The sequence below is a fragment of the Pogona vitticeps genome, chromosome 2 (genome assembly GCF_051106095.1).
Source record: "Pogona vitticeps strain Pit_001003342236 chromosome 2, PviZW2.1, whole genome shotgun sequence".
Taxonomy (NCBI): domain Eukaryota; kingdom Metazoa; phylum Chordata; class Lepidosauria; order Squamata; family Agamidae; genus Pogona; species Pogona vitticeps.
In genome coordinates, this window is record NC_135784.1 from 191073868 (window position 1) to 191099537 (window position 25670).

Sequence of the window (25670 nt, forward strand, 5' to 3'; positions counted from 1 at the left end):
TCTTGCTCTGTTTTGTCTGCCATTATGCTCAGTACTGAAACACCCACAATATGATTTCACTGATTAAAAAACCCCAGTATAAAGAATGGTGCATAAGAGGAATTAATTCTACCATCTCTGTTACAAAAATGTGCCACCACATTAGAACAATTAGAAAACTGGACAGCACAGCGAAGCTCAAGGCTTCAGTTTGTGCAGCTAAAGGGTACAGCTAAGCTAGCAGCAGGGAGTCAACTTGGGTGAGCCTCTTGGAAATGGTTGGACTTGATTAGAAAAATCCAATCAAGCCTGATCGTACACACAGAAATGGCTCCTGCCAATATCATGAAGTGGCTTAATAAAGCGTGCTGCTTATATACCGCCCCATACTGCTTCAAGCACTCTCTGGGCGGTTTACAAGTTAATTATGCAGGCTACACATTGCCCCCCCCCCAGCGAGCTGGGTACTCATTTTATCGACCTCGGAAGGATGGAAGGCTGAGTGAACCTTGAGCCAGCTACCTGGGATTGAACCCCAGGTTGTGAGCACAGTTTTGGCTGCAGTACAGCCGTTTAACCACTGCGCCACGAGGCTCTAACTAATAAGCAAGACACTTCATAATACTGGCAAATTAACCTTTTCCCCTGCTTGGCAGAGGGCAGGGGAAGTGAAGAAAAATATTTTCACTGTATACAAACTTGCCGATGTGCTGCATAAGCTATAATTTTAAAAAAAATCGCCTTCTCTTAAAGGGCTGGTCAGGAAGCTGCCTGTCGCTGAAGCCACTGCTGTGGATTCAACTGCAGGTGATTTTTCAGTTAGCCCTTTAAAGTAAAATAAAGTAAATATTTTTTAATTTTTTAAAAATAACTGATTTATTATATCAGCGATAGTCCAATTTTTTTTCATTTCCTCTGCTCTCTGCCAAGCAGGGAAAGTGATTAATTTGCCAATATAGTATCCTGAAATGGCTTGCTTATTAAGCCATGTCACGATATTGGTAAATTGAAAAAGGATGGCTTACCGTACTTTGGTTCACTTTTAGCAATCATAAATGTTGAAACTGATCCAAACCCGAGTGGTCCCACCCACACCAGAAAAATTGAAGCCCCTTGAGAGGGGCCGGAAAGGTACTGGTAGGAGTTCTCCGGAGACAGACTGGAGCAAAGACATTGTCCAATCAGCATCTTTAAGAGCCACAACAGCCGGTCCCTGCAGCACTCCAAACCATAGGCTAATAACCCCTGTAGTCAGCCTTTTTTAATACTACTTTACTGCATAGTTCAGGTCCTGCGAGAGCCCTCACTGCCTTCAAAAGATACTGCATTGCTCTAATAAGAAAAGACTATGTTTCTGGAAGTGTAATTAAAATTTTAAATTATATTAAATATTATGCTTTAATTCATTATTTTAATTTAAAGTTGAAGTCATTTAACTGATCAGCTTTATGATCATTTGGCTAGTTCCCCTACGGTATGGAAAGACTGATCTGCGGATTAATATATCTAATGGAATGAACTCTTGCCCTCACGCACTTTTAGGAATCTCTTGGCAAGCAGGGAAGAAAATGTTTATAAAACAATCCACCGTTGGCATTATGATAGTGTGAAGCTCTTCAATTAAAATATATCACCCAGGCTACCAGACAGCTTGCAGAATCAAAGGATCTCTACCGCCTATGTGGTTGGAAACATTTAATACCCTGGGTATTAAATGTTTGTAGAAAGATATTAAAAATCATTGTCGGAGCTGGTACTGTATATCTCAGTGGGATGGGCTGCATGCTGTCGATCCATACACAGTTCTGGAGGTCAAGCCCTACTGTGCTTCCAGAGAGTGGGGCCAGCCAAGACCGCTTTGAAGCAAAATGTGTTGCTTATATATCAGCTACTCTCTGGGTGGTTTACAGTTTAATTACTCAGGCTACACATTTCCTCACACACACACACACCCAAGCTGGGTACTTGATTTAGTGACCTTAGAAGGATGGAAGGTTGAGTCCACCTATCTGAGGCCCTCAAGATCAAGATCAGGTCATGGGTACAGTCTTGGCTACAGTCCTGAGTTTAACCACGGTGCTGCAAGGCTCTTACTGGTGCCACAAGGCTCTTGGAACATGTGTTACTGATGGCATAAAACACTCCATGCCAGGTTGTCTTACGTCACTGGCATAGCACTGCATTCCTTTCCCCCCACCAGATCTTCCACTCATCAGGAGGTGCGCTCTGCTCATTCCCTCCCCTTCACTCAGTCTTCCAGTCCCAGCAGTAGCATGGATCTCTGCCTCCTCCAGCAGCTGCCCACTCAGACAATGAGGCCAAGCAGGGAATGGGCAGCTGCTGAAGGAGGCAGGGAAGGAAAGTCCATGCTACTGCTGGGACCAGAAGATTGTGTGATAGGGAGGGAACGAGCAGGTGTGCCAGTTAATGCGTGGGGGGGAGGTTAAGTGATTCGTGCCCAACTCTACCCACAACCTGTGGGTCAAATGGACAGAAAAGAAAGGAGATCATGTCCATTTCATCCATTTTCCACATGGATATTTTTCAAAACATCTTTGAGAGATTCAGCCTTCAATAAATCTAGTCCATACTTGGGTGCATCAAGAAATTTATGAAAATTTACTCTGCCATCTTGCAAAAGGTAAAATAAATAATGTTGTTTTATTGGAGAGGTTTGAAAAATAAATACAAATGTACCAAACAGGGACACTTTTACCATATTATTTTTCCTAACCTACAAATATTTTTCAAATACGTACAGTTTGCCCAGTTTTGAAAAGTGTAGATCTTGCTTAGTACATCACATTGTAGGTCTTGATGTTAAGCTGCAGCACAACACTGAAACAGAAAGACCATCTGTTGAACAATCATATACAAAATAAATCAAACCCAATATTTGGAATGCTAGGGAAAGCATTTGTCATACAAATTGTACCAGTTGCATGCCATCATGCTTGAAAAGCAAAGAATTTTTAGAGCCTTATTGTTCAAAATGGATAGTTAATTTTTCATGACTCACTCTGCACTGGAAATACCCTCCCCCCCCCCAAAATAAGCCCTAGTATGATTTTTCAGGATGCTCGTAATATAAGTCCTATACCGAAAGTAAGCCCCAGTTAAGTGAAACCCTGCCCTCCACCATTGTGCAGCAATCAGAAGAAGAGGGCATGAGTGCATTTGAATAAATGTAGATTGTTGAACATGAAAAATATAAAGCATCCCCTGAAAATAAGCCTCAGTGCATTTTTGGGAGCAAAAATTAATATAAGACCCTGTCTTGTTTTCAGGGAAACACAGTAGTTTTACCTTCCTTGAGCATGCTGTAAATCAAAAATTGCAGCTATCAGGTGTTTACATGTTTTCATTTTGTAAATTCCATTTAAATGCTAATTCTGCCATTTAAATGGAAGCCAAATGTGCTTTGTTGCACTACAATTACCATATCTTCCCTTACCAGACATGAGTGTAATAAGGTCATAGGTCATTTGTTTCCAACCCTCTACAAATGGAACTGAAATTAAGATGTCATCACCTGCTGCGGTAGCAAATTCATGAGAATGGTGAAAAGAAAGTCCAAAAAAACAGTTCCCTGTCGTTCATAGACTACCAAAACAATCATCCTTAGCATTGTCAGGCCAGCAGCCCCCATTCCTAGAGATTCAGGGCCAAAATCTGAGATGAAGGGAGGAGAGCTTGTGATGTCAGTGCGATAGTCTGGATAAATGCTCCCTACATTTGGGAAAAACCAGTTACTGTAACTGCCTAATCTGGCAAGCTGGAAAAACGGAACTTCTGCAACAAGAAGGCTCACAGGCTGTTGTGTTAGTGCTCCACTCTCTCCTTTGCTCTGAAATAGCAGGAGAGGCCCATCAACTGCATCCACTGGCTTTCTCCCCAGTTCCCTCTGCTCCCTCTGGCTTTTGGTGTGGCAGCATTACACAGTCATAATAAACACACAAACATCTTCAACGCTGAGCCTTCTTCAGGTGTGTAAAGGTAAAGGTTCCCCTTGACAATTTTTGTCCAGTCGTGTTCAACTCTAGGGGGCGGTGCTCATCCCCGTTTCCAAGCCATAGAGCCAGCGTTTTTGTCCGAAGACAATCTTCCGTGGTCACATGGCCAGTGCAACTTAGACACAGAATGCTTTTACCTTCCCACCGAGGTGGTCCCTATTGATCTACTTGCATTTGCATGTTTTCGAACCGCTAGGTTGGCGGGAGCTCACTCCATTGCGTGGATTCGATCTTACGACTGCTGGTCTTCTGACCCTGCAGCACAGGCTTCTGCAGTTTAGCCCACAGCGCCACCACGTCCCTCTTCTTCAGGTGTGAAAAGAAAATAACTCATTATTGTCCTGCACTAGCATAAGACATTGGTGCCCAGCAGGTTTACACAACAAATCGCTGTTAAGCAAAATCGTTGTCAAGCAAAAAAAAACCAAACCAAAACAAAACAAAAAAACCACCCCATTGGAATGCATTGAAAATCAGTCAATGCATTCCAGTGGGGAAATACCTCATCGTCCAGCAAAGATTGCCCATAGAGAACCGCTGATCAGCTGTTTAAAATTGCTGTCTTCCGATGCAGGGGTTCGGAAAACAGCCATTTTGCGAAGGGAGTGTAGCCATTTTACGAAGGGACACTATTTTGTGGAGCCGGAAATATCGTCGTTTAGTGAACAAACGGTTCGCGAAGCAGGCTGCTAATCAACACCAAGCGAAAAAAAACCATTGGAACCATCATTTTGCAATCGCAATAGCAATCTCAAAAAACTCATCATAAAACAATTTCGACGTCATGTCGGGTAAGCGTCACGCGGGGGACCACTGTACCTGCTTGGAACATTGTCTAGTCTGGATTCTTAGCTTTCCTTTAAAAATAAAAAATAAACAGTCTAGCCTTTGGATAACCAGGTAAAGCTAAAGGTTCCCCTTGACAATTTGTCCAGTCATGTCTGACTCTAGGGCTCGTCCCCGTTTCCAAGCTGTAGAGCGAGCGTTTGTCTGAAGACAATCTTCCATGGTCACATGGCCAGCACAACTAGACATGGAACACCATTACCTTCCCACCGAGGTGGTACCTATTTATCTACTTGCATTTACATGTTTTCGAACTGCTAGGTTGGCAGGAGCTGGGACAAGCAACGGGAGCTCACTCCATCACATGGATTCGATCTTACGATTGCTGGTCTTCTGACCTTGCAGCACAGAGGCTTCTGCGGTTTAACCCGCAGCACCACCACATCCCATTGGATAACCAGAGGTAAAATCAAAATATCCAGGCAGTGTTTCCCCTTTTGTTCTTCTGAAGCATTTCTGTGTATTTATGCAAAGATTTCCTCCCAATTCCTGGGTAAATGCTGCAAATTGGGGGAAAGGAAGCAATGAAGAAATATATTTTGACTTTTTCAGATGGACAGTTCTGTTAGTCTGTCACAGCAAAAATAGCAGACTCTTACAGCACTTTAAAGAATGGCAAGTATTATGAGCATAAATGTTCCAGGATTGCAGCCCACTTCCAGCTGTTGGACGAAGTATGATCTTATTTACCATATCCATCTTTGGTTGGGAGGATGTAGCCAGTGAGGTGTCAGGGCATGGAAGTGGAATAAGTAAAACATTGCAGTCATTTAAAAATAGTAGCTGGGTGGCAGGCCAGACATATTAGCCTATGTGAGCTGATTTACACATATATTGTGATGAAGAGTCAAACCAAACAAAGAAAGGTAATGGAGAATATTTTCTAACAGAAAAGGAAATCACCAAATTATTTGCTTAATTTGCCCAGATTTGGAACACGAATACAGCAACCCCATTGCAACTGGAACCCCTTTATCCAGTTCAAGTCTCCTAAAAATACACAGAGGAAGGGGAAGTTGATGACCCTCCCTACAGCTAAATGGTTGCTAGGGTTCATTTGTTTTTTAATTGCTGCAAGCAGAATCATTCCAAGAATTTCATTGACAACAAGGATAATAATGACTTATACCACACACTTGGGGTATGTTATGAAGTTGCTCTCCTAGCACACTAAAGGCCCTATAGGTCATGAAAACTATTGACCATTTTTGCCTCGTTTTGAAAAATTAGAAAGCCACAATCCCTCTCTCTCTCTGTTTGGATAGATCACTGGTCCCAGAAGCCCTGAGGTATATTGAGGCAGAAGGTAGACCACACATGCAGCACTTGTGTAGGCAATGGGCCATTGTCGTGGGCCTGTCACAAATCGTGAGTAGGGCGTCTCCTTTAAATCTGCCTCTACCAAATTCCACCATGCAAGAACTGTGTTGCCTTCCAGCACCATATCTGGGGAAATAACACTTTCAGGAATATATTTGTTAAAACGTTAAAGGAATTAGAACAGAGCCCTTTGAGGTCCAGAAAAATAGATTCAGCCATTAGAAGCTGATAATTAGACCAAGCGTACGCTTAACGACTTAATTAAGAATGCTTGTCTTTGTCACCATTGTAGATCAGTAATGAGCTCAGGAACAAGAAGGCTGAATATGGAAGAAATAATTCTAATCAAAATTCCAGTTCTCTCTCCCCACCCTCACCTCCCTTTTTTCCACCTTTTTAAAATTCCTGGCCCATTTCCTTTCCTGTTCACACATTTTAAGAACTATATCTTGGACATGAGTACAAATAATCACTTTTTCCCCCCAGAGAAAAACTCACTGGATTATAGTTTATGGCTGAATCTATGAGGGTGGAGAAGCTCAGAAGAATTCTTATCCCTGGTTACCTGGGAGTAGTCTTTCCTGTCACGAAGGGAAACTGCAACTTGCATTGCACAATTGTACTGTGTGTGCTTTGTTTTGTTCTGTTTTATTAAATAATAATCTTAGCATCGCAGAGCTGGAAGGGGCCCTATGGATCATCGTGTCCAGCCTCTGTCAAGGAGGTCCAGTGAGGGAATCAAACTTCTAACCTCTGGCTCTGCCACCGGATACCTAAACCACTGAGCTATTTAGAACGAGCTGGAATTTTTAGCATATACACATTACTGAAATAGCGACATCTACGTTGGCTTGGGCATGTCATGAGGAATGGCTGATGGCCAGATTCCAAAGGATCTCCTGTATGGAGAATTAGTGCAGGGAAATCGCCCCAGAGGGAGACCACAGCTGCGATACAAGGACATCTGCAAGCGGGATCTGAAGGCCTTAGGAATGGACCTCAACAGATGGGAAACCCTGTCATCTGAGTGTTCAGCCTGGAGGCAGGCGTTACATCACAGCCTCTCCCAATTTGAAGAGATCCTTGTCCAGCAGGTTGAGGCAAAGTTACAAAAGCAGCAAAATCAGGGAGCTTGACAGGGGACAGATTGGATTTGTCTTCAGTGTGGAAGGGATTGTCACTCTCGAATCGGCCTCCTCAGCCACACTAGATGCTGTTCCAAGTCCTCGATACAGAGCACGTTACCATAGTCTTCCTACACTGAAGGATGCCTAATGGAATAGAATGGAATGGATAAGTCAATACAAACAGAACAAACATAATCAGTGAAGACCATTCATGAACAACCTGCGGCCACAATTTGGGAAATTTCTGGTGAAGCCTTAAAAGGATTTCATCGTTACGATGGTGGACAAGACCGATCAAACACTGCCCATGAATAAAAGAAAGAGATACTATTTCTCAGTGAAAGTATCTGTTCTTCTTCATTTTTTCCTGCTATTGCTTTCATTTTACATGCCATTTTTTTCAAGAAAGTGATAAACCGGACTCTCTCACGGCAAAAAGGAATGTTTGCATTATTCAGTGTCTTGCACTGTTTGGTTATTTCCATTCTTGCTGCTGACAGTAGCAAGAAGATCAGGTTCTTGTGAAGTCCTAACTGTCTCCAAGGAAGATTGACAGAAGCAGTAACTTTCCTGTTGAGTTTTTTTTATTTTTATTCCTGGCACACATACTCTGCTCTTGGCAATCCACCAGGGAGGGAGGCCCACTGAACTCAGCTCAACACATCGAAGTCTGCAGGAAGGAAATAAATAAGAAAAATGCCCATGTGATCCATTTGTAGAAACTTAAGCTGTGACGACATGGTCAAAGACGGCAGGATAAAGCGGGCAAACCTGAAGTATTTTCCAATGATCACCTGATGAAAAGGCTAATTCGAATTGGTCTAGCTCTTCTTGCTCCCAAAGAAGCTTGATTTTTCCCCCTCTGCTGCTGGGAGACTTCAACCTTTTCAAAACAAAATCATTTGAATGGACCTTTCCCCATGTGGTCATTTGGAATATGTTCTTGTAAAGACATGTGTCTGTCTGTTGGTGGTGTTTTGGTGTTGTGGGCAGTTGGGGGCATCATGTTCAGGTTTGGGGGGTGGTTCATGCCCACACATTCTTTCCTGTTCCCCCATTATCCTCCAAATGTTAAAAAAGTTCTTACATATCTGAGATTAGCGCTAGGTCACCCTATCGCTGGACCCTTATTATGGTTATTATTTGCCATAAATTCCTCCTCCCATGATTGATTTTGAGATTCTCTACAGGTCTAGCCTGGTGGATGTAACTTTTGTCCATGCTTCGTTTGAAACTGTGAAGTATTCCTGTTCACACCTTTCAGGGGGGCTTTTTTTAAAAAAAAAAGATAGCCCCACAGGCTGTCTAAAAACAAAAAGACCCTACAAACCGACAAATTGATTTGTGGTTCATTGGATCACTGAGGGGCAATTCGTGGTTCATGGTTTGTTAAGGTTGACGACCCATGAACTAAGATGAAGCCCCATCTCTAATTGCAACGTTCAAGCATCCTTTTGGATTCAGATTCAGACAGAAATCCACAATCTCTTCCTCAACCGGGTTGGGTATCCATAACGTAGAATAATCTGCTCCACACTGTAGAGTTCAAAACCCTAGACCAAGTTGGCAAGGGCCTTAGCAGTCTCAGTGACCACCGCCGCTCCAGTCTTTTCAGCTCCCCCACTCATTCTAATTGGAATCTCTCTACCAACAACCTCACCGTTCCTTAGTCCCACCCCTTTGGGCTGAACTAATATCTCATACGGGTTACGCTAGCAGTGGGGCAGCTTCCTTTCTACACAGAAAGCTAGGGTGCTAGGCCATGAAGCCTTTCTAGCTGGGGAATTATGATCGGGGCCACCACCATCAATCCAGTGGCAATTTTTGCCTATTAAAGACTCCCCCTTCCCATCCAGAGACTCCTAAAGGCTTCCACAAGGCAGAAGGGAACTTTTGAACCTAAAAAAGGGTGAGGAGAAGGCTTTCAATTAAATTAAATGAATGTGTTCTATATTCCAGACATTCATGGAATCACCATAAGTGATGGCACATAGCAACAATAATTCCTGATTTGTCCTTGCAGCCTATGTTTTTGAACACACTTTTTAAGGAACAGACCTGGCGTGGATATCTGCCATGACTTTAGGACGTCCATATTTTTTTTCCTGGACTAGGCACAATATATTAGTGCGCAGCCTGACAAAGACTGGTATAGGACAAAAGCCAGCTTTTTTAAAAAGTGGCGTAATAAAGGTATCACCTGCCCTTGCTTTTTTTTAAAGGAGTCATCCAGTAGGTTTATCTATCTATCTATCTATCTATCTATCTATCTATCTATCTATCTATCTATCTATCTATCTATCTATCTATCTATCTATCTATCTATCTATCTATCTATCTATCTATCTATCTATCTATCTATCTGTCTGTCTGTCTGTCTGTCTGTCTGTCTGTCTGTCTGTCTATTTATTTATTTATTTATTTATACCCCTCCTATCTGGACCAGCGGACCACTCTAGGCAGCTTCCAATATAAAAACAGACAATAAAAACACAAACAAATACATAATAATACAACAACTACTACAATAGGGAAAAATAAGAAAAAGAAAATCAAGAATTGGCTGGAGGGAAGGCCTGAATGAACAACCATGTTTTTAATTGTGTTTTAAAGATGGCCAGCGTAGGGGCCGCGCGAATCTCTGGAGGGAGATTGTTCCAGAGGTGAGGAGCCACCGCCGAGAAGGCCCGGTTTCGTGTCTTCTCCTTCTGGGCCTCTCTCGGCGTCAGGATCCTCAGCCTCACCTCCTGACCCGTGCGGGTGATCCAGGTAGACCTTCGTGGGAGCAGGCGTTCCGCCAAATATCGAGGTCCTAAACTGTTTAAGGCTTTGTAAGTAAGCATTAAAACTTTGAAGTTGACACGGAAACAGGTGGGCAGCCAATGCAATGCGGCCAGCATTGGAGAAATGTGTTGGTATTTTCTCACTCCGATAAGGAGTCTTGCCATCGCATTCTTGGTTCTTGCATTAGTCAAACAAAAGTTATTTGATTGATCCTTGTTCTTTCAGGAGCTCATCCATAGAAAGCATCGTATAATAACTGGATAGAAATTAAATTTAAAACATTAACAGAGAACACCGGGAATATTTACAACAATAGATATCAATAGAAGAAACCTCAGAGGCAATGAAATGTCTTAAACCTAATAAATCTCCTGATCTATATACCCTTGTAGAATATTTATGTCATCAGTTTGTAACCTTTCTCGTCGTTTAGTCGTTTAGTCATGTCCGACTCTTCGTGACCCCATGGACCAGAGCACGCCAGGCCCTCCTGTCTTCCACTGCCTCCCGGAGTTCTGTCAAATTCATGTTGGTTGCTTTGCAGACACTGTCCAGCCATCTGTAACCTTTCTAGTTGACCATATAGTCACCAAAATCATACAATCCATTTTGCAATCAGGGAGAAAGTCTGAAATAGCAGTCTTCCAATGCCGAGAATATAGACTCATACGGACAATTAAGTTTAATCAATCAGTATGCAACATTTCTCACAAAAGTCTTTGCCAAGCACCTTTGGCAGTGTAGTCTCATATTGTATTGACCCAGATCAAGCAGGCTTTGTTAAGACCCGACAAATATCAGATAACTCCTGGAATTTTTTTAAAGACACCATCAACATTACTTACGTATCTACTCACTATAATGCCACCCCCTAAATCATTACTAGAACATATCCAAGGAAATTTAATCAATGTTTGAACTAATTATTTTACATCAATACTTGATTAAAAATTGAATGAATAATTGGTCTAACCAGATCAATGGCCAGAATCCAATTGGTGTTCAAGTGACAATTGTGTAACATTGCAGAGCTAACTAATTGATGAGATGTATTTTGGTTGCATATCTGGTCATGTGCCTGATCATTCAACTGAGATGCACCCCAGGTGCAATTAGCCACAGCAAGTTACAAAAATCTTACTCAAACACTAACAGGATTCCCAGTTCTTAATTGTTTGTCTGTTTTACATCCCAATGAAATCTGTATAATTAATTGTTTATGATGTTCAATTAAATGCAGTTAATTATAATGAACTGTTGGATAGCTCAGTATTTACCTGACTGTGAAGCCACAGGTTGGGAGTCTGGTTCCCTACTGTGCCTCCCTGAGAGGGTCTGAATTTGATGATCCATAAGGTCCCTTCCAGCTCTGAAGTTCTAAGATTATGGTGATGGTGGCGGCAATTATTTTTTTTTATTACACAGATGGTGCACCTTTTGAAGGCAAACTGCCTCAAGTAAAGAAATGATCATCGACGTTATTTGTTGTGTGCTGAGTGATATGACTCAATATAAAACAGATAATGTTCATGGTGGTTTCTTAACTTGAGGTAACATTTGCCTTTAAAAGTTACACCATCTGAATTACACTAGCAGGACTTTGGCCATTCTTTTTTGTTTGTTTGTTTTTTAATAATAATAATAATAATTTATTGTCATTGTAAGTATATACACATACAACGAAATTCACAATGTTTTACCCCATTAGCAAGCAAAGATTTGAGTGATCACTTGACTTTTCCTGTTCAAGTTCCTAATTTTCCAACCTAGAGATGCAATGGCTTCAGAGATCTATGGAATAATACTATAGAATAATAGATACATAGGCTAATAATAATAGATAATTATCTTGGAAGTACAATGGGAGCTAAATTAGCCATGGAAAAATACTTGAGCACTTCAATTAAGAAATGCGATGGCAACTGAATCTGTTCCATCTTACCCCAAATTGAAACCTGTGCTGAACTCATTTGTGGCCTGTATTATATACCACTGGCAATGGAGATATATATCTCACATACCTTCAAAACCCTATTAGGGTCTCTATAAGTCAGATGCAACTTGACAGCACATAAAATGAGTGCTGGAGGCTATGCTCTGAACTCAGCTCATATGCATATATTATGGTTTTGCCCAGCTGTATAGCAATTTAGGGTAAGTTATTTTCAGAAATAGAAGCTATTACAAGGCAGAGAACTGCATGTACTGCAGCTCTTGATCTGCTTTCTGGCTTTACCGGGGCAAATGAATATCTCCGTCATTAAAAATGATTTTTCAAAATGTCTGGCAGCATGTCCTGAAATCTCCGCACAACAGAAAGGAAGTGGTAAGTTGTCACTATATTCTTCCTGCCGGAGTGTGCAGTTATGGAAAAACTGGCCAGCAACGAGAAACACAATTCACATATAGTCACAAGGTGTTTTACTACATTTGGTTTAGTTTTATTTCCTCTTCTGATAATCATAGTACTGCTGGTTATTCCTCTCCGGACACACATAACATGATATGGTGAAACAACATTTGTGAGCTATAAGACTTGAATTGACAAATGCTTTCTACTGGTATAACACACACACACACACACACACACACAAACAGAAAGTCCTGTGGCATCTATAAGACTAACCATTTTTTTGGCACAAACCTATTTCTACGATCTACATGAAAGAAAAAGCAGGGCTCTTGCTCATGTCTAGACCCTATGCATAGAACAAGATCCTTTTTTCTTCAGCGTTGTCCCTGCTTGCATAGAGAGAGCAATGACGGAGGGTTTGGAGCTATCTGCTTCTCTCTAATCATGTTGATGAAGATGAAATTAGAGAACAACTGAAAAGGGCTATAAGGTTTTCTGCCATCTGTCCCAGATAATCAATTTAGGTCCCCTTATATTCTAAGTCTCGGTAAAGGTCATTCTAAGCCTTCTACCTCAAGGACCATCCTCTAATTTCTGTACCTTTATACTGCAGGGTATATATGTATCTCCCCAAAGTTTTCCTGATGTTTTGATGTGACCTCACAACCAGACTTTTCAGTAACACAGAAGCAAGCAAGCAAAAACTCTGTGCTGACTGCTTTTTATAGATTGAGTCCATCTAATTCCAGTACTCAGACACCTCACGATCACCAACATCCACCCCCATCACAATCCGGTCATCACACCATGAATGGTGCTTGACTTATACTGTTCAGCCAGGAAATAAGGACACTACAATATCCTCAGCATGTTCATCTTCATTTTCCACATGTGCATTCAAGTTTGTCTCTTCATCAAACATGGACCAAAATCCTCTTCTGTAGCTATGCAGATGGCATAACATCTGGAGGGAAATTGACCAAAATTAAGAGATCGCCACCAGTTGTATACTGAGTCACACAACTTAGTATGCAACTGATAGAGTTTATAGTGATTTCTTAATTTGGAACAACTGACCTACAAAAGTTAGGTCCTTTGTGCTACGCCAACATAAATAAGTAAGAGAATTTGGACCACCGTGTGCAATGAAATTTATGTCAAATCTTTCTTTCAGTGTATTGCTTTTTTAGATATTCCTCACAGAGTCCGATTGAAAGAAGGATATATTTTGCCCAGTTCCCCCATGACATAAATCAGTGTATGTATCTGTTCTTCCTTGGTGTTGCTTCCTAACCCTGAAGCTGTCTGGAACCTTTCATATTTGAACCACTCACTGGGAATTGTAAATAAAACTGCAACTGTATACCGGACATTTGTATTGCTCACCTTTACTGTTCTGGGCAAGACGAAGTGTTTGTTGATAGAACTTTTCTTCTCTTCCCTTTTTGTTTCAAATAATGTAGAATTTTTTGTGAATCTGCATGCTGCCGCCATGTAATGTTGCCCACATCGTTGGATGCTTTCCACTAAGAACTCACCCAGTTGGCAAGGCAAATAATTCTTAACTGTCTCTACAAACCAACTGCCAAACATCCTACATTTCCTCTGACCTTTTCCCTTTACTCCTAAACCAGTAATTCCTCTCACACCATCTGTCCCTCTGTGTCCCTCCAAAACAAACACCGAGGAGTTCTCAGATTCTGGTTTGGTCTGCTTTAGAGCAACCACATTCCAATTCAGAAACACAGCCAAACAAATCCTTCAGTAATACAGAAACAAGCAAGAAAGCAAACAGCCAACCAATTTGAGCTGACCAAATTTTCCAAACTAACTGCAAATATATTTGGGTGGCCCTTCATATTTCTGACCTCACAACAATTCTGTCACAAATTTCTCAGTTATAGTAAAGTTCCTTCTAAATCTGTCGGAATCACCCAGATTTATATAGTAAACAGCCCACAGTGGTCATCGGTCAGATGGGCAGTATAGAAATCAAATCAAATCATAACAAATCAAATCCATCCATCCATCCATCCATCCATCCATCCATCCATCCATCCATCCATCCATCCTTGTGATTTATCTCTTCCAACTGAAATAACACTTGCAACTAGATAAGAACCATATACTTGTCTCCTGTTCATTAACGAAAACAAGTGGGCTTATTACGGTAAAGACCTTCATCTGTTTTGGCTCCTGCAGCGCTGTTTTGGCTCCTGGGGTGGGTTCTGATGTCATTTTTCAGCGCATCAGAGCCACAGATTGTCAAAGTTGTGCATAATACACAAAAATGAAAATAATGGAAATAGATAGAAGTCCACTCCCAGTTTGAAATTAAGTGTCCAGGACGTGTTAAATGATTCAGAGATGCATCATACTTATTTAGAATATGAGCTGCCATTCCTGGAGCCTTCCAGGAGCTGGAATTCATCATCATCTCTCTCTGTTTGATTTGGTTGGGAAAACAGGGATCCAGGAGAGTGTAAAAGGCTGCAATGACAGCCTTAGGTGTGTCCGCTCTCATAAGAGTATGATCACTGAGTCTGATTGCTATTGTGGATGGACTGCTCAGTTACATGCCTCCCAAATTTGAATCAAACCCACTCTTCCAGGTTAAACTTATTTTTTCAGGAAGCCACTGGTTATAAACTGTATAGACCTTTAGTCATGGAATTGCAAAGCAAATGAGGAAGGTGGGGGTCAGCCTTCTTCATAATTTCTGACTATGGGTCAATGACATAATAAATAGAACAGCTTTATTTCAGAAAGGGGAACATATTGCGCCGGTTTCAAGTTCCTATTCCTGCATGGAGTAGTCCTCCACCGCCTGGCTTTCTCCAGGACCCATGAGTTCTAAACAAAAGGCTACACAATTAAAAGAAGGATACGTTGAGCTGTCTTTCCAAACAGAATCACCATTTGCCGTTTTTTCGATATTGCCATGCAAGCAAATTTTGGAAGGAGCTGGCAGAGGATGCTGCTGCCATCTAATGGCTCAACATTATTTGCAACACACTCAACATATAATTTATTTGTTTTGACTAAGCAAGCATTTGGTTCTTCAGAATAACTTTCAATAAAGCCCAGGAGCACAGATGAAAGTTGGCTTTTCTCGACCTCAGGGTGGGTCGTCAGCAGAAGGATTTTGTTGTACTGTCTGTGCTACCTTTTTTGCTCTTGCTCTTAAAGAATGGGAATAACACTAATAACTAATTTGCATAATGGATGAGGTAAGTGAAAAGAACGCCCACGTTGGGGGGGTCACAGGTTTTTATGTTTAATGGCTTTAGTCAGATTTGGTTGAAGGTGGGCATCCTGCGGAGGTCTGAGAGCCTGGCCCTCGCAGCCAGCATCCATTACCGCATCCCACCTGTCCCCCAAATGCACTTTTAAAAACAAAACAGTTAAATAATAATAATCTGAACACCCGTGACACCCTCTGGTGGTCAAATGTTTTAATTTACAAACAAATTTGGGGGCATGGTGGCCTGGAGACAAAAGGAGATTTTAAAAAAACACACACAACTGGGATCTGAGGGGATCCAAGCATGTTGGAGGCGGCATTTTGGGGCTGGCTCCATTACCCAGCTGTGATCCTATGCATTCTCAGCCTCTAATTGCTTTACAGAAAACATGGCTGCAGGCATAGAAATGAAGACACCATGGCCACCTGTTCTGTTAGGAATCAAGCAGTTCCCATAGTGTCCTGCCAACATTCCAACATCCAATGTCTTTTTTTTTATCAATCCCTGCATTGCTCCGTTCAGGCCTCATCCTCCTCAGCAGGAGCACATTAACATGATTTCCTAAACATTCAGTACACTTTGAAGAGTGTGTCTGTTATGTCATGTGCAGAGCACCGACTCTGTTTAATTAGATACTGATGGAATACATGGCCGCTTTTATACAAACAGTATATATGGGATGCTTCCCACACCAATACATGCAACTCTGTTTTCAGATAAGAACCAAACCCAGATCTTGTATTCACTGATGTTGTCAACGACCTGTTTGGCCAGTAAGTTCCTTGGAAGAATTAACAGAATGGAAGAATGACAATCATCCTTATCATCATCATGTACCCTCGAGTCCATTCTGACTTATGGCAACCATTTGTCAGGGTTCTCCAGGTAATCAGAAGTGGTTTACCATTCAAAATTAAAAGGTATTAAATAGAATGGTTGCCTAAAGCAAGCAAGCAAGTGCCGTCCCCCAATATTTTTCTATTATTTTAGTAGGAAAATTCAACAAGCTGTGGAGTCTTTAGTTCTAACCCATCACTAGTCATATTACGTTCCAGCTGAAAAAAGAGTGGTTCAATAAAATAAATCAATGCTTTAAATTGTATCTTTGCCTCTTCTTTAGGTGGCAGGAAAGGAGCTGCCTTAACTTTAATCCAGTCCCTGTTTCCAAGCTGAGGAAGTACTTACACAGTGGGTGTTGTACTTACAAAAAGATCATGTACCTGAAGATCTACAAATTTAGTGTAAAGGGTTGTTCTTCTGATTAATGCTATAGCATCAGATTGAAAAAAGTGATGGGTGGGAAATAGGTTCCCAACAGATGTGTACCCAATTCAGATACTCAGGATACAAATAGCAACCCAAGTTGCAGCTGCATTTGAAAACACACATATGACGTACACCTGAGAAATGTATATGAATATGCAAGGAACGTAGATGTGTATTCCTATCAGGGGGACAATGCACCAAAATATTTATATCTGTAAATCATCATCATCATTTTACAACCGTAAAGCGGGAAGGGACCCTATGGATCATCGAATCCTGCCCTTGTCAAGGAGGCACAGTGGGGAACAGAACTCGTAATGTCTGGCTACACAACCAGATGCCATTATGGAGTTCAGTAACACAAGAAGTAGTGATGGCCACCAAACTGTATGGTTTTGAAAGCAGATCTTTAAAAAGTGGGGGATTTCTTATAGCAGCTGCACAAAATGAAATTACCAAATGTTAGAACTATGCTCAAGATCTTTCTTTGCAAAGATTCCTGAATAAAATGTCGAGCGTATTAGTCGCATTGATGGAGATTTTGACTACTTGGGTTAGACTATACAGAGGAGAAATAAGACAAGATAATTTCATGAAAACATGGCACCCTCTGTTGGTCTCTGGTCCTGAATCAAAAATATAGAAGGCAAAAGTGTGAAATGGGCTGGAATACTGATCAGGTTAAATGGTGTAAACTAGATATAAAATATGGATAATGAGCCATGGAAAGATTGTGGTAATTAAAGAGATAACGTTAGTATTGTACATGCATCACATGAATGTATATGATTATATAAATAAAATTCCTGTGACTGTATTACAATTTATATGGTTCTATTACGTCATTTTTAATAGTTTGTCAATAAAATAAAAATATGTTTTTAAGAAGTCAGAGATAAAGTTGTCCATGGTTATCATAGGGCACCCTCCACAAGTGCCTGATTTTGAAGGAACATAATGCATGCACACGCACGGACAAACACACATACACACAGACCCTGCTATGAAATTGCATAGGAACCTGGAATGCAAGATCTATGAACCTTGGTAAGCTGGATGTGGTCAAACAGGAAATGGCAAGAAGAAACATTGATATCCTAGATGTCAGTGAACTAAAATGGATGGGAATGGGCGAATTCAATTCAGGTGGTTATCGTATCTACTATTGTGGGGAAGAATCACATAGAAGGAATGGAGTAGCCCTCATAGTCAACAAAAGAGTGGGAAAAGCTGTACTGGGATACAATCTCAAAAATGATAGATTGATTTCAATACGAATCCAAGGCAGACCATTCAACATCACAGTAATCCATGTTTATGCACCAACCACCAATGCTGAAGAGGCTGAAATTGACCAATTCTATTAAAACTTACAACACCTTCTAGAACTGACACCAAAGAAAGATGTTCTTGTCATCATAGGGGATTGGAATGCTAAAGTAGGGAGTCAAGAGATAAAAGGAACAACAGGGAAGTTTGGCCTTGGAGTTCAAAACGAAGCAGGGTAAAGGCTAATAGGGTTTTTTCAAGAGAACAACTTGGTCATCACAAACACTCTTTTCCAACAATACAAGAGGCGACTGTACACATGGACATCACCAGATGGAGCTGATTGTGGCTCTGATCATCAACTTCTTATAGCAAAATTCAAGCTTAAACTGAAGAAAGGAAGAAAAACTACTGGGCTAGTCAGGTATAATCTAAACCAAACCCCTTATGAATACACAGTGGAAGTAAAGAACAGATTTAAGGAACTAGATTTGGTGGACAGAGTGCCTGAAGAACTATGGATGGAGGCTTGTAACATTGTACAGGAGGCTGGCCCCATCACCTCCTGGCAAACAGAAGGGGAAGATATGGAGGCAGTGACAGATTTTAATTTCTTGGACTCCATGATCACTGCAGATGGTGACAGCAGCCACAAAATTAAAAGATAGCTGCTTCTTGGGAGGAAAGTGATGACAAACCTAGACAACATCTTAAAAAGCAGAGACATCACCTTGCTGACAAAGGTCCGCATAGTCAAAGCTATGGTTTTTCCATTAGTGATTGTATGGGGCACAATTGGGCCCCTATTCTTCTTCTTCATTTATCCAGTTAGAAGTAGTTCAGTCCAAATTTGTGAGGGCTATATTACAAGTTCCAAGAGGGGTATCCAATGCAGCCCTCAGGTTTGAAGTGGGCTACCTGAAGGTTGAAGCCAGAGCTTGGCTGGCTATTTTTAACTTTTGGCTAAAACTAACCTTTCAACCAGTTGGACTGACTTCACTGGTATTACAGGATAACCATCAGTCCCCTTGGAAGAGAGCAATATACCTTAAAATCAACAGATACGGCTATTCAGTAGAAAGTATCCAACAAATGGGATACGATAAGGCCAAGAGTAATCTTAGGCAGCGTATTATTGAGACAGAAAGGCAGCAGGATCTTGGTATTATTAGAAATAGGTTTACAGTTGACAACGCATTGCTCCCACTGAAACCGGCAAAATATCTCTACTTACCCTTAACACCTAAACAACGCAAAGCTCTTACTTTGGCCCGCTTCAATGCACTTCCGTCAGCAGTCCAGGATGGGAAGTATAACAACACCCCTTACACTCAGCGTCTATGCCCCTGTAACTCTGGTGAGATTGAATCTATCTCCCATGTGTTACTCCCATGTTGACCCTTACATAAGGGCATTTCCTGGACGATCAGAGGCACACTACACACAGCTTTTGCTGACAGGGCGATGCCCTGGCAGATATATTGGGCTTAATTCAGATATGCTGACAAAAGTTGCTAAATTCTGTGCTGCTGCAATAAAAATCCGTGAAGGAAAGGTTCCACCTAAAGCGCAGTTATAGAATCTGTAAATTGGTGTACAATTAATGATCACACGGGCTATATGAGCTTTAAAATAATAAATTTGGCATTCTATGCAAGCTGTAATAGCCCATAGATAAGGCCTATGATAGGGAGGTAGGAGATATCTAGTAAGGTGCATATATGTATATAGATGCTTTTAGTGCTTTGCTGTTTTTAGTGTTTTTAATGCTTTTATATTGTTTTTATGTCTCCTAATTTAAAAAAAATGTATCTTTTGCTGGTCAATGACTGTAATAAACATTTATTATTATTACCATCAGTGATGTATGGAAGTGAGAGCTGGACCATAAAGAAGGCTGACTGCCAAAGAATTGATGCTTTTGAATTATGGTGCTGGAGGAGATTCTTGAGAGTCCCCTGGACTGCAAAGAGAACAAACCTATCCATTTTGAAGGAAATCAACCCTGAGTGCTCACTGGAAGGACAGATCCTGAAGCTGAGGTTCCAATACTTTGGCAATGTCATCAGAAGAGATGACTTCCTGGAAAAGACCCTGATGTTGGGAAAATGTGAAGGCAAGAGGAAAAGGGGATGACAGAGGACGAGATGGTTGGACAGTGTCATGGAAGCGACCAACATGAATTTGACCCAACTCTGGGAGGCAGTGGAAGACAGGAGGGCCTGGCGTGCTCTGGTCCATGGGGTCACGAAGAGTCGGACCAAATGGAATGCCACAACCTAAGATTATAATTGTAGGAAGGAAATCAGCGGTGAGAACAACTGTTAGATCCCTTTGCAAATATTCCTATAAATAAAATATGAAAAATAATGACATTTCTTTTTGTCATCTTTTATATATATTTGCTTTGATATCTGAGGCCTCCTGTTACGTTTGCTTCACAAAGTCCTGCTGCACGATTCCATCACGCTCTGGAGATGCTGTCAGATACATGGCACATTGCTACCTGCTTGTGTGAGAGCGGGCCATCAGTGAAATGAGAGGGAACTGAAATGCAAAACCTATAAGCATTTACCATTACCTTCACTGTGGTCATTAACAAAGAGTAGTTGGGTTGAGCGCAAACATTCTAGCATGGGCAAGCTAATTCACACATGTATTGCCGTGAAATGCCAACTAGAAAAAATTAAACCAGAATGTCTAGACTGATAAAATATTTTATCTGTACCTGTGAAAAAAATTACACCTGGTTTTCGCCCTGGAACCACTGTTGTTGTTTTTTTAACTCTCACCCGCCCATTTTCCCCCTTTTAATAAAGGAAGTACAGGAGAGATATAGAGAAAATTTCTGGAGGTTCTGACAGAATCTCCAGTACCATAACTTCCAGGGGAGTAGCTATGTTTGTTGCAACAAAAACAATTTTTAAAAGTCTTTGTATCTGAAGCAGGCTGCCGTCTTTTGGAAGCTTACTACAAATAAAATTTAGACTTCAAGGGGCATCAAAACTCTTATTCTTTATGCTACACTTGTCTGACAGGATGCACTGAATATTCAAAACATGGTTTGTGCCTTCATGGATGTTTTTAAAAAAGGATTTGGAGAAGAAAAACAAGGCAAAAATGCAGAAGAGAAGGAAAAGAGGTACACTTGTTACAATGTGAAGCTGTGCTAACTTTAGGCTATTATGTGCATGTGGCAAACACCCAAACAATGAGTAGGACACAGGGAAATGCATACAGAGGCAACAGCCACTTGAGCATGCGGTGGGGTTGTCCCTGGCCTCTGATTATATGTTAACCCTACCCTACCAAAGTAGAATGGCTTGCACCTAGAGTGGGAGATCTCAAGGGAGTGAGAGACAAATTTTGTTCCCAGTGCCCACCACTAGCCAAATCAGGCCAAAGGGGGCAGTCTGGGGTATTTTTACCTCCAATACCCAGACTTTCTTGGCATATGTGGAGGCCTTGGGGACACCACCAACCCTAAATGAAAACCACTGCTCCTAGAGTCTTCCAGGGGCATAAGCATCAGCAGTTGTGCTCTGTACAACCGCGGGATGGCAGAAAATCTGAATCTCAGTCAAGGGAAGAGTTTGTATTTCTTACTTTCATTTCTGCATGCAGAGGATATAGCAAGACTCCGTCTTCCAGCCTTCAGAACCATTCTGAGGGGGAAGAGGAAAGAGGACACAGGTTAAGTGATGGGATCAATGTAATCATTGCATATTGCTGATTGACTATTGCTTTCCATGCATTATTGCTAAGGTGAGTTGAAGAGGCTGGGAACACCTTGTTACAACAACATCATTAACTGTGAAGTGTTTGATTTTTAAAGATTTAGTTATAATAAAGAGCTTGACTTGGGGCAGCCTCCAAACGGTGGTGGTCCAGGACCACTTTCGTTAGTGAAGAACCTGCCTTGTTTGAAGCCAAAAGGGGACATGAGACAAAGAGCATCTTTGTGACTAGCACTGAGAGACTGCAGAGGGGATGACAAGGCAACCTGATTTTGGGGAGATCCTCTCTGCCAACAGGTGGTGAGCCACCTTTTCTTTCCAGACTGGCAAATATGGAGGAAAATGGATTACATTTTTGTGGCCATGAGTGATCCATGAAATATCTTGACCCTTTTCTACTGACCTTCAAGCTCTGTATGAAACTGGTAGATGTATGTGGATTTGCTGCATCCTTCCTGGACCAAATGCGAGTAGATAAATAGGTACCACCACGGTGGGAAGATAACGGCGTTCCGTGTCTAGTTGTGCTGGCCACGTGACCATGGAATATTGTCTTCGGACAAACGCTGGCTCTATGGGTTGGAAACGGGGATGAGCACCGCTCCCTAGAGTCAGACACGACTGAACAAATTGTCAAGGGGAACCTTTACTTTTACTTTAACCTTTACCTTTACCTTCCTGGACCAAAAGTCCATCTAGTCTGGTATTCAGCTCTCGGGGGCAACCAGCCTGCTTCCTTTGTGAATGGAAAGCTGGGATGGGCAAAGCTCTAAAATACACAGGGGCAAATACACTCTTCCATAATCCACAGGGGTGAAAGATAAACTGATAGGTATCCAAGGATAAATAAAGTATGAAAAAAACAGAATCCAAAGATATTTACTTGGTTGAAGAATTTATTTTAATAACAGATTGAGTTGTCTTTTCACACAAATCCACACTTGGTTGCACCTGTTGAAGCAGCCATAGAGTTTAACTTAAATCCAGAACTTCGAAGTAAATAAATCTTAGAACTGCAGAGCTAGAAGGGACCCTATAAATCATCGAGTCCGGTGCCTGGCATAGAGGCACTGTGGAGAATTGAACTCCCCACCTCTGGCTCTGCCTAAACCACTGAGCTATCCAGCAGTTCTAACTTGATAGTTTCTAAGGAGTTACTTGTAATTCATTCCTTTTGGCACAAATGACGGCTCCAAATACTGTTGCTTAGTATAGTGAGCCATACTAGAGTAGGCTTTGAATCAGTGGGGATTTGACATTTTCTCTTCAAGAAAACATTAAGAGAATAGATGTGAGGAAAAAGGGCAGTGTCATCAACAACCTTCCCAATTATCAGTCTAAATTCAAGGAAGGTCCACATAGGCCAGAATAGGAAAAAGACAGTCTAGCAAATCAAGGAGATCCTTCTCTGTGTAACTATTTCCATGACAGATGTGAATAAGCTACACAAGAATTGTCCACCAAAATCTTTTATTTGTTTTGTTTTTAAATGTTCTACAGCTCTGGCAAGGTTTGTTGGATTAGTTTGAGATCTGGCACATTTGTAGATTTCCTCAATTAAATTACGGAAGCCAAGCTTGACAACTGTGAGGCTTGTAATCATTGAAGCCATGTGTGTGAGATTTGCTTTGAGGGTCTCCCTGTGCCCTCTTGGTAAAGGCTTAAATAAAACTTGGAAGTTTTCTAGAGACTACAGTTTTATGCAATTCCCACAGACAATGCCAGGAGTTGTTTCTGCCTGGAGTAGTAGCAGCAGTAGTTTTATGATCGATCACGGACATCTAAAAGAAATCAATTTACACAGAATTTCTTTTCTTTTCCAAACTGTATATACTGTTTGCTCATCAAGAAGTTGAAGGATGCAACACCACCATAAGGGTTATACAATTCTGTCACATATTGTTCAAGGTGAAGAGATGCCCTTCAATAGACAAAGGCATTCTGGACTAGAGATAGGCACAAATTTAAAAAACGAATGACCAAATTTGTTCAAAAATCACTAATTTGTCGATTTACATTTGTACAAATCAATGCCCCCAAGGAATAACAAATCAATGAATTTTAGCAATGTTTAATTAATTGATTCATTTGACTTTAAAATGGCCCCAAGGTCACCGAGAGACACCAGATTTGCAGGAAAACTTCCACTGACTCTCCTCTACAATCCCTGCATGTTTAGTGAAGATTGGATTTCAGATGTCCTTGACAAATCACAGATCAAAACAAATTACCATGTTTTTTATTGACATTGGCAAGAAAGGTTGGAAAGAGAGCTATAACCCCATCAAGATGAACATGAATGACTGGCAATCATGTGGCGTTCTGTAGCTACATGATTGCAGGTACATTTCAGAACTTTTCCATGAACACCAGAAGGCCAGAAATCAAGGCAGGAACATGGATGCCTGCTCCCTCTCCTGACATACAAAGTAAAATCTTGAGTAGTTTATTTCAGAACAAATAAGGAATCTGTGTAAACACAATATATACTTGTTGAACATGATGTGTGATTAACTGTACCAGCATGTACAGCTCAATAGTCCATGTATGCATGTACACAGACAATACCTGTGTTGATTTTAATATATAAACACCCCTGAAAAGAGGCCACTTGGAAGAGGATGACCAATTGCACAGTTAACTGGCAAATAACAATTTATCCTAATTTTCCTTCCCATGTTCAGGAGGAAGAATTCATAAGAGTGAGTGAGAGAATTAGCTCCGTCTCATATTTTTAAACTTTAAAACTTGACATGGTGTATATGGCCGATGGGCTATTAAACCTAAATAAACTTGAAACTTGATGGTTCCTTCTTTAATTGGCTCTCTGCACTATGGTGCTCAACAGGAGACAACAGGTAAGCAGACAGGCAGAAGTTTGCCCAAAAGTTTTCTCTAGGTGGCAGGCTCCTTGTTGTGATGCCCACAGTGTGTGAACAACAAGTCCATAGTAGAAGTTACTGTGTTTTCTTGCAGTTGGCAAGTGATGGCTCAGGACACTTTTCTGGAGAATACACCAGCATCTTTCTGCCTGCTGGGGCCATTTCTTGTCTTCTCTCTTTCTTCAGAAGTGGCAAAGTTCAGAGAAAGTGCCACTATGCGTGGGCAGGGGTCTTCCTCACCAGATGTCCTTTCCTCTCTCCATTTCTAAGTTTTGCTGAAGAGGCAGAGGAAAGAAAAAAGAGCAACTAGTACAATGCTGGTTTGAGGAAGTGGAAACATTCAGGATCAGAAGCTACAAAACAAGCATTGAAGAAAGACGGGGTTTCACCAAATGCCTCAAGAGGCAGGAATACTAACTCTGCTCTTTATTATAACAGTGCTTGTCTTGTTTTAGTTATGTTTTTTCCTTCAAGATAAAAATGGCAATGTTAAGCACTCTTTTCCAGATATATGTTTAATACCATGTTTAGTTAGGTTCACTGTAAATCACAGCCCAAAGCTCTTCACTTTTCTTTGGACAGAAGATAATAAGCCCATCTAAACCCTCAGTTTCTTTAACTCACTTCTATTGTTTCAATCACCTGCACCTCAACCATATTTTGAAATATAGGGAAAATTTGACTTTAAAAAAATGATTGCATTTAGACATCATTACAACCAAATAACATCTTAAGGCAGCCTATTTTATTGCTAATCAGTATTTTTCTTCTGTTTCCTATGCAAGTATTTTATCTTAAACCCTATATTTGCCTAGTAAATGTTCTTTATGTTGAAAGCAAAGTATCCTT

At 41.1% G+C, this 25670-nt stretch overlaps 1 protein-coding gene across 2 annotated transcripts in view; it reads right to left on the reverse strand.

Annotated features, from left to right (window-relative positions):
• Positions 1 to 23342: 23342 nt before the first annotated feature.
• The window catches only part of DUSP12 (dual specificity phosphatase 12), a 37656-nt gene continuing 35328 nt past the window's right edge, over positions 23343 to 25670 (reverse strand). For both annotated transcript variants that reach the window (XM_072991737.2, XM_072991735.2), the window contains exon 6: positions 23343 to 25096. Coding sequence is in view for 1 of the 2 variants with exons in the window: in XM_072991735.2 (XP_072847836.2) it covers positions 25058 to 25096 (39 nt within the window). In the remaining variant the exon portion in view is untranslated. The remainder of the gene's footprint in view (positions 25097 to 25670) is intronic.